This window comes from Enhydra lutris, unplaced genomic scaffold, assembly GCF_002288905.1.
Source record: "Enhydra lutris kenyoni isolate GAN:26980312 unplaced genomic scaffold, ASM228890v2 scaffoldscaffold5, whole genome shotgun sequence".
In the NCBI taxonomy this organism is placed as follows: Eukaryota; Metazoa; Chordata; class Mammalia; order Carnivora; family Mustelidae; genus Enhydra; species Enhydra lutris.
The window spans coordinates 20,588,058-20,600,673 of NW_019154089.1; the positions used below are offsets into that span (position 1 = coordinate 20,588,058).

Consider the following 12,616-nt stretch of genomic DNA (forward strand, 5'->3'; position numbering starts at 1 on the left):
CAATAATCCTGCACAGCAAAAATGGCTTTACCTCTTCACGTATGAGGAAATTGAGGCTCTTAGAGTTAAATAATTTACTTCAAGCTAGAGAATTAGTGGCAGAATTAGAATTCTACCCAATCATCCCTCTCTCTCTTTCTCCCCCTTCCTTCCCATCCATTGGCCCCTAGCCACCCGCCAATATCTGCTGAGTGCTTGCCTCATACCAGAAACTGTCATTGGCACTAGGGATAAAGATGTTGTTGGCACTAGGGATAAAGATGTGAGCGACACAGAACTAGTTTCTACTCTTACGGAGCTTACATTCTGCTGGAGGGTGGGGGGCAAATATGAAGAGAATACTCGGATCTCTAGTATCTAATTAACACGCTGTGTGTCAAGGTTTATGAGGAAAAAGTACAGAATGGCAGAAAAGAACGCAGGAGAGACCCAACTGAGACTGGCAGGTGGGCCTTTTTGAGCAGATGACTGTGTGGCTGGGCCTGTTGGTAGATCTATGCTCTTCTCCGCTCCCTGACCCCACAGCCAGATGCCTTCACAGCTTCCCGGGCAGCTGGGTGGGTGGAGCATGGGACAGGGTTTCGGACAACAGGATGTGAGTGAGGAAGGCACATCAGGCTGACGTGGTAAAGTTAGTGGATCTTTCCCCCAGCTGCCCGGAGGGCTCTAAGAGGGGAGGTGGGAAGAGCTTGGGTCCTGAAGGTCCTGAAAGACCAAAACACATGGAAGCCTGCCTGTCAGCCACGCATACTTGACTGGACGCTATGTAGGCAAGACACGAGCTTCTGCTGCGTTAAACCATGGAGATTTGGGGGTTGTTTCTTGCAGCAGGTGACTAGCAGAGACATTTAAGCTGATAGGAAGGATGGACAGGAGGTGGTCAGGAAAAGTGCAGGGGAAAGAACATTCCAAGCAGGGAATCACAGCAGGGAACTCTTTCATGTTAAGGTCACCATGGCTGCTGTGAGAAAAAGGTGGATGTGGATGGGAGGCAGGGACAAGACGTTGGAGTGGCTACGATGGTGTGATTGAGAAGGCGTGGGCCAGGGTGACACTGGAGTGGACAGAGAAAGGTCACAGGCTGGATGAGGGGAAAGGCTGAGGGAGTTAAGAGGAAGACTGTGAGGTACCTGCCACTAGCAACTGAACAGATCTGAGATGGCTCCTGCGGAGATGGGAAGGTGAGGCGCGGGGCAGCCCAGGGGAAGAGAAGAGTTCTCTTATGGATGTGTGGGCACGAACGCCGAACAGCTGGGCTGTTGTGAAGGTGGGGAGCCCCCAACATGTGGGTCACCACGCGGAAGAGAGGACCATCTGCTATGGATTAGACTATGTCCCCTCGCCCCAGAATTCATATCCTGAGGTCTTAATGACCCACTCCCTCAACATGGGATTGTATTTGGAGAAAAGAATTTCAAGGACTTAAGGTTAAAATGAGGTCATACTGATGGGCCCTAATCCAACACGACCCAAGTTCTTATAAGAGGAGATGAGGACACAGACTCTGCACACAGAGCAGACCAAGCGAAGACACAGCAGACGTTCATGTGTGGATGGCCGTCGTCAAGCTCAGGAGAGAAACTTCCAGAGAAACAATTCTGGCAGAACTTTGGTCTCGGACTTCAGGCTCCAGAACTCTGAGAGAACACATTTCTTCTATCGACGTCACCCGTTTTGTGGTACTCTGGTTTGACAGCCCTGACAAACGAATGCACCACCGTAGGGTAAAATATAATGGGGGAAAAGGAAGGGGCCAGCACTAAGCTCTGAGTATATACAGCACTGCACGGTCAAACAGATTGGCAACAGCAGGCAAAGGAGCCCGAGCGAGTGGGCCCAGAGAGCCCAGAGAAGGGGCAGGTGAGGGTGGTGCAGTGTCCTGGAACGTGGGAGCAAAGATCTGCATGGAGGAATGGCTGAAAGCGGGTACAAAAGACCTCCCTGGAAGCAAAATCCTTGCTTTTAGAAGAACCTGATGGATCCAGGCCCACCCCTTGGCCCCCAGCCTCTCCTGAAATCCCACATGGAGGGCAGCTTCGGTGGGCTCTAGGGAGTGTGCTGGCCCCTGGAACGGCCCCTCCAACCACTGGAGTGAGCCCCGCCCACGGTCCCAGCATCTGACCGGGGAGGGGCTCCATCAGGCAAGGTTGTGCCCTCACAAACTCAGGACGTGGGCTGCCCTCACGGAGCCACTATTTAGGGTTCTCAGTGTGTGGTCCGCAGACCTCCTAGAGCGGAAACGGAGGTGTTCTAATTAAATGCTCCTTCTTGGGTCCTACGTTGATCAACTAAATCAGAAGGTCTGGGGCAGGGCCCATGCATCTGCATCTCTGAGGGCTCGCGGGTGGTTTTGGGCACACGGAGCTGCTGCACCAGCATGTCCTGCTCTTCCAGTCTCTTCCCGAGCTCCACGCAGTATTTGCTGCAAGGGCCACTTTCTCCCAGGGGAGGGAGGCGAAATTCCTTCTCTCTGCTGAAAGATCTGCCTGCTCTATCTCCCACAGACAGACGTGTTCCACTGTGGGGCTCATATCCCCCTTTTTTTTTTTAAACTTTTTTTTTTTTTTTTTTTTTTTTTAGATTTTATTTATTTATTTGACAGAGAGATCACAAGCAGGCAGAGAGGCAGGCAGAGAGAGAGGAGGAAGCAGGCTCCCCTAGAGAGCAGAGAGCCCGATGCGGGGCTCGATCCCAGGACTCTGAGATCATGACCTGAGCCGAAGGCAGCGGCCCAACCCACTGAGCCACCCAGGCGCCCCGGGGCTCATATCCCCTTATGCCACCTTGCTAGAGGGACTGACTGACCCAGTCCAGGCTAGGGCCTGGGAGAAAGAGTTCCTTCTCATGGAAAAACCTAACCATGCCGAATCTCCACCAACACACCGAGACCTGCAACACAGGCTCTGCAACGAAGACCAGAACTTGCTCTGCACAACTCAGCAAGGAGGTGAGGGGCTTGGCCTGGGTCTCGGCCACTTCCATCCCTGGTGCTGTTCTTCCAGAGTCCCGCCTGGGGCTGGCGGGGCAGGCGGCGGGCCAGCAGATGGAGCCCACAGTGCATAAAACCCTTGACCCAACAGAACGGAGAGGGCTGTGGAGTCTCCTGACTCTCCTTCAGAGCAGAGGCCTGGAAGGCTGTGGGGTTGCGGGGCCAACAAGCAGCTGGGGCTCACCATTTCCACCTTCATTTTCCTGTTCTTTGGGAGAAATGTCACAGAGATATGTTCTGGGAGAAAATACAGGTCCCATCGGAGCCCTGCCAGGATGCCAAGGGGACCGGGAATCAGGGGCCCTCAACTTCCTGAGCGTGGGGGAGTAGCCACCTGGAGCAATACACAGGTGCCGGGCCCTCCTCCAGGGGCGCTAGGCTTGGCGGGCCGTATGGCATTTGCGTGTGATGCCTGGCACATGCTGGGAAGCCACGAATGCATCCAGTGTGGAAGTAGGGAGAGGATCCAGAAGGTGGAGCTGGAAACCCCACAAGCTGTAGCTCCGTACCTGGGGTCCTGGCTCACAATGCAAGGGCTTGGGCTGCATCTCAGACTGGGGAACTGGTCCCTGGAGACAGGCCAAGGGCGTCTGTGCTCTACCCAGCCCCCTGTGTCTGATGCAGAGCAGCTCTCAGAAGTGGTGCTGGGGGGCTCATGGAAAGGCAGGGTGGAAGCAGGGGGTAGGACATGGGGTGCTGAGATGTCTGTGACTGAGGTCTGGCAGGCCTGTGGGGTGCTTCCTGGATGAGTCTATTCCTGTCCTCAAAGGCCCCTGGAGTGGAGCAGCTGATGTGTGAGGGTGAGGAGTATGACTCTCCCAGTCTGAGAGAGAGAGAGAGAGAGAGAGAGAGAGACAGGAGAGAGGAATAGGAGAAACAATGGGAGAGAAAGAGACCTAGAGAGAGAACAACAGAGTCCGGGGGATGAACACAGACAAACACGGGACCAGAAGTGAATGGCTGTAGACATGGACAAAAGATGGCTGGGCTGGCGTTCTCCTCTCTCTTCTGTTGGCAGCCATCAGCACTGGGCTCTGACGTGCCTACTTCTAAGAGGCCGGGCAGAGGCCGCTCACCTTGATCCATCTGGCACCCTGTGATGTACAGCTGGGGCTTATTCAGGGCTAGGGTAGGATCTCGAGTCAGGTGCTGTCGAGCTCAGAAGCCTTCCTGAAGGTATCTCAGGGCCCGTCACGAGGTGACGCAGAGAGCGTGCACCCAGGCACCTAGGACGCCTGGCCTGCTTCCAGGAGGGTGCAGGCCACTTCACCTGCTTTATCAACCGGACTTCTGCCTCTCAACATCTTTGCTCATCCCTGTCCCTAGACACACAGACACACACACACACAAACACGTTTGAAAATCACCTCCTTCACTTCGAAGCTCCTGAAGGGCAGGGATTTTGCTCAAAGTCTGCTGCCAAAACAAGTGAAAATAACCAGGATAGATTTTAAAGGCACTGGGATACGGATTGCCACTTAATAGTTTCTGAATTCTCCAAACTGCCTTGCACAGAGAACACGCACATCATAATATTTCGCAAATAAGTGAACCAACGATGGGCCGATGGACAGAATGAATGAATGAATAAGACCTAAGGACTGCAGGGCCTACTCTCAACACAGGGCTGTGCTCTGTGCATTGTGGGTGTGGAGCTCGGGGGGACCCTGAAGGAAATAAAGTCTGTTATCCAGAGAACACAAACCAGTGGCTTTTGAGCTAAAACACACCCAAAGATGAAGGTGATTTGGCCTTCACAGTATTTTTAAGTTACTGGACTAGCTGCTGGGGGTTAAAAGTTAAAAATGCAAGCAACTCTTTTCTTGAAGTATGGGGACCTCTGGCCACCCAAGGTCAGAATCCCCACCTGCTGGACGTGGGAGTCTGCCCCAACTGGAGGCAAGTGGGGTGTGTGCATGCCAGCCTGACCCAGTCTGCCACCAGGAAGGCCTCCAGCATTGGTACTGCCTGCCTGGCCCCTAGAAGCATCTCACTTTGCATCCCCATCTAAACTAGTGTTTTGCAAAATGCAAAGTGCAGCCCCTCAGCCTGAGGTGACATCAGCTTGGTGGGTTGTGACCGTCACGAGAAGAAACACAATGTAAGAGAGACAGTCTCAGAGGCTACAACGCAGAGAAAGAGTACGCACGGTTTTGTGAAACTTCTGCATCACTGAGACACCTGTCACAAAGTTGCCTAGTGACTGGTCTCCCTTACATAGGGTTATGTGGCTGACCTTAGTCACAACATAACTTCTGAGAACCCGTACCTGAGCAGACATTTCGGTACTGGGATTCCCTGTGCGAACTCCCAGGGAGCTGGCATTCTAGACGGTGAATCATTTTCCCCAACTGGCTACTTCGGAGAGCTGTGGGATCTCTACACTGGGCGTTCGTAGGCCCGAGCCCTGGTGTCCCAGGTGTTCTCCCTCGCCCCTCCCCCTGCCTGGGCTATAGGACAGACTGGCAGGGAGGGCAGGGTCCCATGCCCGCTCCTGGCCCCATCCCAGCTGTACCTCTCCGTCAGGGCCTTGCTCTGCGTGTCCCGAGCTGCCTGCAGATCCTTCTCCAGCCGCTTCCGGGCCATCTCCAGCTGCTCTACCTCCCCCTGGGTCCACTTTCGGGGGCTGACGAAGCGCATCTCCTTCAGCAGCTCCTCCTTCTCGTTGATGAGGATCAGCCGGTCCCTTTCCGAGTCCAGCACTCCCGGCCAGGCCTCGCTGTCAAGCTTGGCCAGTTGGATCTTCAGGTTGGCGATCCTGTGGGCGGAGAAGCGAGCGTGACGGGTGTGCCCAGGGGCACTGCGGGAGCAGGGTCACAGGCTGTGTTTCCAAGGTTATGTACAAGGAGCCGTGACAGCCTCAGAGCCATCTCTGGTGGTGACTGTCTTCACTGGACCAGCATGTCGTCTCAAGGAACCTATTTTTATCTAGCAAACACATGTGGTGCCTCCCCTGTGCCAGAAATGAGTAGGCTCTGCAGGGATGGGGAGGAGATGTCAATAAGGCAATGTCCTTGCCCTGAGGGACACGAGCCTGGTAGAACAGAGAGCTGGATTCATCACCAGGCGATAGGCTCCCACCACCAGCTATGTGACCTTGGGCAAGTCGCTTCGTGTCTCTGAAAGGAATAACGCAAACTCCTTTGTCATAGGGCTGTGGTGGGAGGCTTTAGACATATTCTAGGAACTCGCAAAGCACGGTGTGTGGCACGGAGTAAGCACTCAAATGAATGCTTCTGCTGCTACCGTTTTATTACCTGGTTTGACAACTTACTAGGTGTATAACGTCGGGTGAACTCCCTGAGCCTTGCTCTGAAAATGAGCCACTAACGTATCCAGAGGAGCCAGCACAGGACAGGTACTCAGCCACCGGCCGTGGGGAGCCCACTGCAACGACAGCGCACACTGCGGTTGCTCACTGGGTGTTCCCAGTCCAGAGACTGGGGTCAGAGGCCTTGAGCCGGAGAGTCTTAGATGATTGGTAATGTGAGTTTCCAGCACACGGCCAGGTATACCGCAGGCACTTATGAACGTTAAAAGGAAGGAGTTGGGAGCTCTATCCCTTAACCTCTTTGAGATGTAGTCTCCTCACCTGTTAGGTGGGGTCAGTAATGGAATCCGCAAGGTGGGTTATGAGAACCGAATGAAAACTCACTACCCAGAGCTCTTTATACGTTGCCAAGTGCCGGACAGAAATAAAGTTCTCTTTGGACCAAAATGAGATTCACAATGTAACTAAGATGAGTGCTACAAAGATCTCAAAGGGATCGTGACCTAGTCCTTTTGGATTCAGCCTTCGCAAAGGCTTTCGGCATCACACTGTTGCCCCACCCAACCCCTACAGTATGGATAAGACCTGGCGGTGAGGCTGCGGGACAGAGGGCCACAGGGGCCATGGCTCACCAAAGCCTGCACGGCATAAACACGGCTGGCACTTGATGTGTGCCCAGGCCTCTGGACTCCCAGTTCGATCTTACCTGCAGATGTGTGGCCCAACCTTTCATTTATAGAAACGTTGCTGGGGACAAAATCTACACACCAGGTCGTGAAAATTCCAGACAGACAAACACATCTGAGTTTGCTCATTCCCAGCCAAGTGCATCAGAGGAATTCTTGGAATTGATTAATTTATATGCCACATTCACAAAGAGAGTAATCTGGGACAACTTTGTAGCTTTCGCCACTCTACAGGATGGAGTGGTCTGGACAGGTCTGGCAGGGGCTCCACCGGTGGTGGTATACCAAAGGGGTGATGGATGCTTAATGCTTACATGTATTTTCTAGTGGAGCTTTCCCCTGTGCTCCTTAACCTTTGGGCCACCCACCTTTTGGTGGAGCTGATGAAAAGCACTAGACTCGCTCTGCAGAAATGCACACATGACAAAACTTAGTGTGCAGACTTTTCATTACAGACACCTGCCCTCGCTTCTTCAAGCCCTGCAGCCTCTGCTTTCCATCCCGTGGGCCGCTCTGTCCTTGACACTTAAACTACCTCTGGGTGAAAAGGGGGTTTGAAGCTGGGTAATGGCACATGAGCCAGGAAGCTCTGCGATGAGAAGTTTAATGGCTCAACCCCAGAGGGAAGACTGCAGTCCTTGGGTCTCTCCAGAACTGATCCTCTAAGATAGGCATTACTGTAGGCTGGAATGGATCCAGGGTTCAGAGTGGTCCCCTTCAGAGGGGACAAGGGGCCATCCAAATGCAGAAGTCCTGCTGTTTTGCTGGGCCTCTAGGGGGAGCTGAAATAATGCACAGTGTGTTTTCTCTACCTGACTAGGATCCAATTTCTCCTCCTCTGTTAACAATACTCCACATTTTCTTTGGGAAGTCACTCCTCCCATACTTAAGCCATTTGGTTCCAACAAAGCTGATCTCAATCCCCTTCCTAGAGTTAGGCACATGACCCATGCCAGGACCTTCAGAGAATTCTAATTCCTCCAACTCTGCAACAATGACTGGTTCACCAGGAAAAGCCAGGGAGCCTCAAACTCAAAACCCATCAAATCTGTTGGGAAAGGCAGGTCCTCCTTCTGCTGGGGTTGCTACCCTGATAGTATATAACTCTAGAATTGCTGGGGGTCACCTTTACATTTTGTTAGGAAAGTCTGTCAACACAAAGGCAAGCAGGGTGGAGAGGGGAGAAACTGAGTCTACGTAACATGATTTGAATCCCTAGATCCAGCTGTGCCTGAAGCTGGTTTATCCTATGACTTTGGAACTCAATAAGCCAACAAATTCCCTTTTCTGCTTCTTCTAGTTTCTGTAGGATTTCCGTCACTGCTGCGAAGGGTTCTGCTGCTCACACAGAGTTGGCAGAGGGGCAGAGATGGGTGCTCCCGTACTCTGTGTGGCCTGGTGTCAAATGTCCGTGGGCCAGGTAGCATGTGGATGTGATATGCCTGGCTTCAATCATCCCCACACTCTGTGGGTTCCTTCCCAGGAAGGTTGGCTCCATGCTTAAGAAGACTGCAGACTGGGAGCCAGATTCTTCAGAGTTCAGAATCTGACTCCATCATCTTGGGAAGTCCTAAAACATCTTAGACCTTACCTTTCTCTTCTCTACCATGGAGATAATACAAACCACGCTATAAGGTTGTTCTTAAAATTCAGTGAGATGATACACATAAAGATGCTTTACTACAATACCTGGTGCATAACGGATGCTCCAAAAATAACACCTTTGCTTATGGTCTTAATTTTATTTATGGCGGTAGATCCCAACTGGGGTCTACACAGTTTGTGAGCACAGCTGGCTCCCCGTTGGGCAGGAGACACTGTAGTGCTCAGGATCCAGGGTTTGTTTCACCTTATCCCTAAAACCTCCACTGTGCTCCTTCAAACCAGGCTACTCATAGGATCACTAGAAAACCCTGATTATAGAAACCGAGCCGAGTAAGTGGAAAGAGAACAAGGCTCTGAGGTTTCACAGATCTGGGTTCAAAGCACAGTGCCATTTTTTACCTAGTTAAGTGTCTCTGGCTCAGTCATTTCTTCTCTGAGCTTCAGAGAGGGTTAAAATATAAAGATAGTAATCCTTATCATCACAATCGTGGAGGATTAAAGAGGAGGAGGTGTGTGAGAAGTCAGGCAAGGAGCAGACACTGTGCAATGGTGGTTGTCATCACTGGAGCCATCCCGTCCCCAGCCCCTAATTACCTTCTCTTAGCCTCTTCATATCGAAGGCGCAATCTGACCTTCTCTGCCAACTGATTGTTGCTGCTCGTGCCAAACTGGGGGAAAGAACAAAGTCGGGAATTATAGGGCCATTGTGGCCAGTGCGGAGTTGGATTTCAAGAGCTCATGAGAGACTTGACAGCTTGCGTGGGAAGTAACTAAGAATAGCCCCCAATTACTGAGTTGGCTGTGTGATAGCAGGGAAGCTAGTCAGGCAGACACTTTCCTTCCTGCAGGCTGTGGGAAGACCCCCAAAATTCAGACATCCATCACTTCCAGTAGAGAAGCTGAGAGCCCAGAATATCGTCTTGCAGCCCTGAATGGCTTGGAGCTCATTCAAGCCCCAGCAGCATGGAGGACAGCTGGTCAGAAGGAAACAGGGGCAACCAATATACAAGAAAGATATCCTGGGAGAGATGGGGAGGGCCCTAGCTGAAAACTCAGGGAGGCTGCAGGCAGGACTGAAACACTGAGTGACTGAGAAGAAGGTCCTGGAACTGGCAGGGAGGCCTACAGTGGCTTGGAGCTGAACACCTGGGCAGCATGGTGAGGGAGGTCAGAACCCACTGGCCGCGTCATTCTGTCAAGAATGGCAGGAAGTGGGCGCCTGGGTGGCTCAGTGGGTTAAGCCGCTGCCTTCGGCTCAGGTCATGATCTCAGGGTCCTGGGATCGAGTCCCGCATCGGGCTCTCTGCTCAGCAGGGAGCCTGCTTCCCTCTCTCTCTCTCTCTCTCTGCCTGCCTCTCTGTTTACTTGTGATCTCTCTCTGTCAAATAAATAAATAAAATCTTTAAAAAAAAAAAAAAGAATGGCAGGAAGCTCCAGGGCTCACCCAAGCAGACATGGACAGAGCTTCTCCTCATAAGTGGGGGACACAGTGGAAGTAACCAGAGAAGAACAGCATTTAGCCACGAGGCTGGGAGGTGGGTCTGCGCAATGTCACCTGCTCTAGGAAAACAACAGTTCTCCAAACGAGCCTGATGGCCGTGGGTCAGTCCTGCTCTAAAACTTCCATGGAGTAAATCCGGAAGGCACTTACACTACTTACTACTGTGACCAGCCTGAGCTTTCGAAGAGAGCTGTCTGAAAGCCGCATGTAATGTTTCGGGACAAACAGAGGGAAGATATCACCTGCTTTATAGCTGGTGAAAGAAAAACAGAATGGTGATACAAATCTGTAAAAAGGGAGCCCGAGAGAGACCCTGGTCCTTCAGACCTGCCTTCTGTGCAACATCTAGAGATGCAAGCACATGGCCAGGCAACAACTAGGACCACAGAGTCGGCGCTGGTTTTTCCTTACACTGTCACCTCATGTCATCCTGGGGCCAAGAGGTCTGCAAGAGAACAGAGCTCCAGGAGGCTGAGTTAACAGCCAGGCCCACAGAGAGACACCAGTCCACACCTCAGGTGAGAAACAAGAAGGTGGCGGCCCTCTACAGCCGCCTCCTGGACGCACGGCCTACTCACACTTCCTGAGATGTCCGTCTGGGAGCTCACATCCAGGTACTGTTTCGGCAGCGGGAAACCCGAACTTTCCAGAGAGCTGCTGCTGGACCACAGGTCAGAGTGGGACCCTCTCTCCGTGCGGAAGCCATCCTTCAGCATGGCGAGGCTCTAAAGAGGGGAGGGCAGGGTTAGCAACACAACTGCCCGGGAGGGAGCTCTGGTCTCTCCCCCTCCAGGTGCTCTCCTCTCTGCCTTGCGTCATTCAGTAGGAAGCCACGCTCATTCCGGGAAGGTAAGTAAAGAGCTAGCAGCAAGGGGGTAGTTGCTCGGTGCCGGGGCTTTTCCCTGAGAGAGACCGGTATGGACCCCGGAGCTGGAGCCACACGGCCTGACTTGGAATCCCTGCACTGCTACCTCCCAGCTGGGTGACCTGAGCTAGTTGATGAAGCACTCTGTGCCTCAGTTTCCTCTCCTGAAAAACAGGAAGAAACACAGGTCCGATGTCATGGGACTATCATACTGATTTAAAGAGGTGACCAGGCTAAGGTACTAGTACAGCTGATTCTCACTACCTGTCAGCTTTACCACCAGCTTACTGAATCCTGACATCGGTCCTGTGAGAAATGACTGAAGATTAGCCCCATTTTATTGATAAGGGAGTTTTTCCACGGAAAGGCTGGCAAATGACAGAGCACGATTTGGCCTGGTCTGTCTGACGGAAGACTCAGCACTCTTAATTGCTAATTACAATAGGAACACGGCTCCCTGTCAACCAGGGCCTGGATGTTTTCATTGGGCTGCTGCCCTGGGCAAGAGCTTCAAGATCATTCTCTGTCAGAGACGGTAAAGCTCCCTTCACAAAAAGGATAAAGCTTCACGTAAAGCTTCCTTCACGATAAAGGAGCCTGACTCCTAATCTGCCAATGGGAACACAAACACACCCAGTATCTCAGAGGTCAGGGTGGCTCCTGTGAGGGGAGGTGGAGTGTCCAGGGATTAAAAGAACAGGTTTCTGAGTCCACGTTCACGGGTTCAAATCCTGGCTCTACCCCAGACTCTGAGCTGTACCATTCGTTGTTAGCTGTGAAAAGGGGTGAACTAGGGCTAGTGTAAGAGACGAGTGAGGCACAATGTGTGCAAAGTGCCCGGCATGTGAAATCACATTGACCCTCATTTGTTCAGTCCTCAGCACAGACAACAGGCGATAAAATACTTAGGAAGATGTTACATTTTGATGTTGGGGCTATCGACGTCAAAACCACCTCCCTATCTGGTCCTTTGAGAAGGAAGCCAGGTGGGCAGAGTGAGCGGCGAGGACATGACCTTTGGACTGGAGCAGCTGGCTCCTGTTGCAACTCTGCCAGCACTGTGACCTTACACGAGTCACCTAATGCTTCTGAACCTCCTTTTCCTACTCTAGGCGACTGGAAGCGCAAGAAAACGAGCAGTGAGAACTCAGTGACTGCGCAGCATGCAGAAACACCGTGAGTCCTAGCACAGAGAGGTGCTCGGGAGAAACCCACCTGAGACACCCCCACCCCCACCCCACCCCGCCGCCGATCCCTGGAACTCTCGTACCTTAATGAGATCTTGCTTTTCTTTTTCTCCACAAGTGATGGCCTTTTTGATGGCTTTTGTTTCTCTCAAGACAGCCTGAGCTTCATCCAATTTGTAGCTGCCCTGAGCATCAGACATTTTCTTATCGATTCTAGGAAACAGTCAATGGGGAAGGTCAAGCAGAGATAGGGTAAGGGATGGAGTCTGAGTCTCCCCAGGGGAAAAGCAGATGATGGACTTCAGTCCTGTAAGAAGGCTCCTCTCTGTCCCGCACACCCGCCCTGCCCAGGTCCTGCCTGTGGAATGAGGCACAGCAGGTGCCTGTGAAATGTCTCATGGTGCAGGGCTGCAGAAGCAACACCACCCTTGAAATCAAGCACCAGCTCTTACAGGAAGCTTTCCCTGATTACCTCCCTGTCTCCTCCAGGCTGGGCTAGGAAATCCCCTAAC

General features: G+C 52.4%; 1 protein-coding gene across 2 annotated transcripts in view; it reads right to left on the reverse strand.

The window, feature by feature from the left end:
* LOC111141103 (WW and C2 domain containing 1) overlaps nucleotides 1-12,616 on the reverse strand; it is a 151,406-nt gene that overhangs the window by 38,919 nt on the left and 99,871 nt on the right. For both annotated transcript variants that reach the window (XM_022493434.1, XM_022493433.1), the window contains exons 6-9: nucleotides 12,188-12,317; nucleotides 10,631-10,777; nucleotides 9,146-9,219; nucleotides 5,505-5,747 (exon numbers count right to left, since the gene is read on the reverse strand). In XM_022493434.1, coding sequence (XP_022349142.1) covers nucleotides 5,505-5,747; nucleotides 9,146-9,219; nucleotides 10,631-10,777; nucleotides 12,188-12,317 — 594 coding nt within the window. The remainder of the gene's footprint in view (nucleotides 1-5,504; nucleotides 5,748-9,145; nucleotides 9,220-10,630; nucleotides 10,778-12,187; nucleotides 12,318-12,616) is intronic.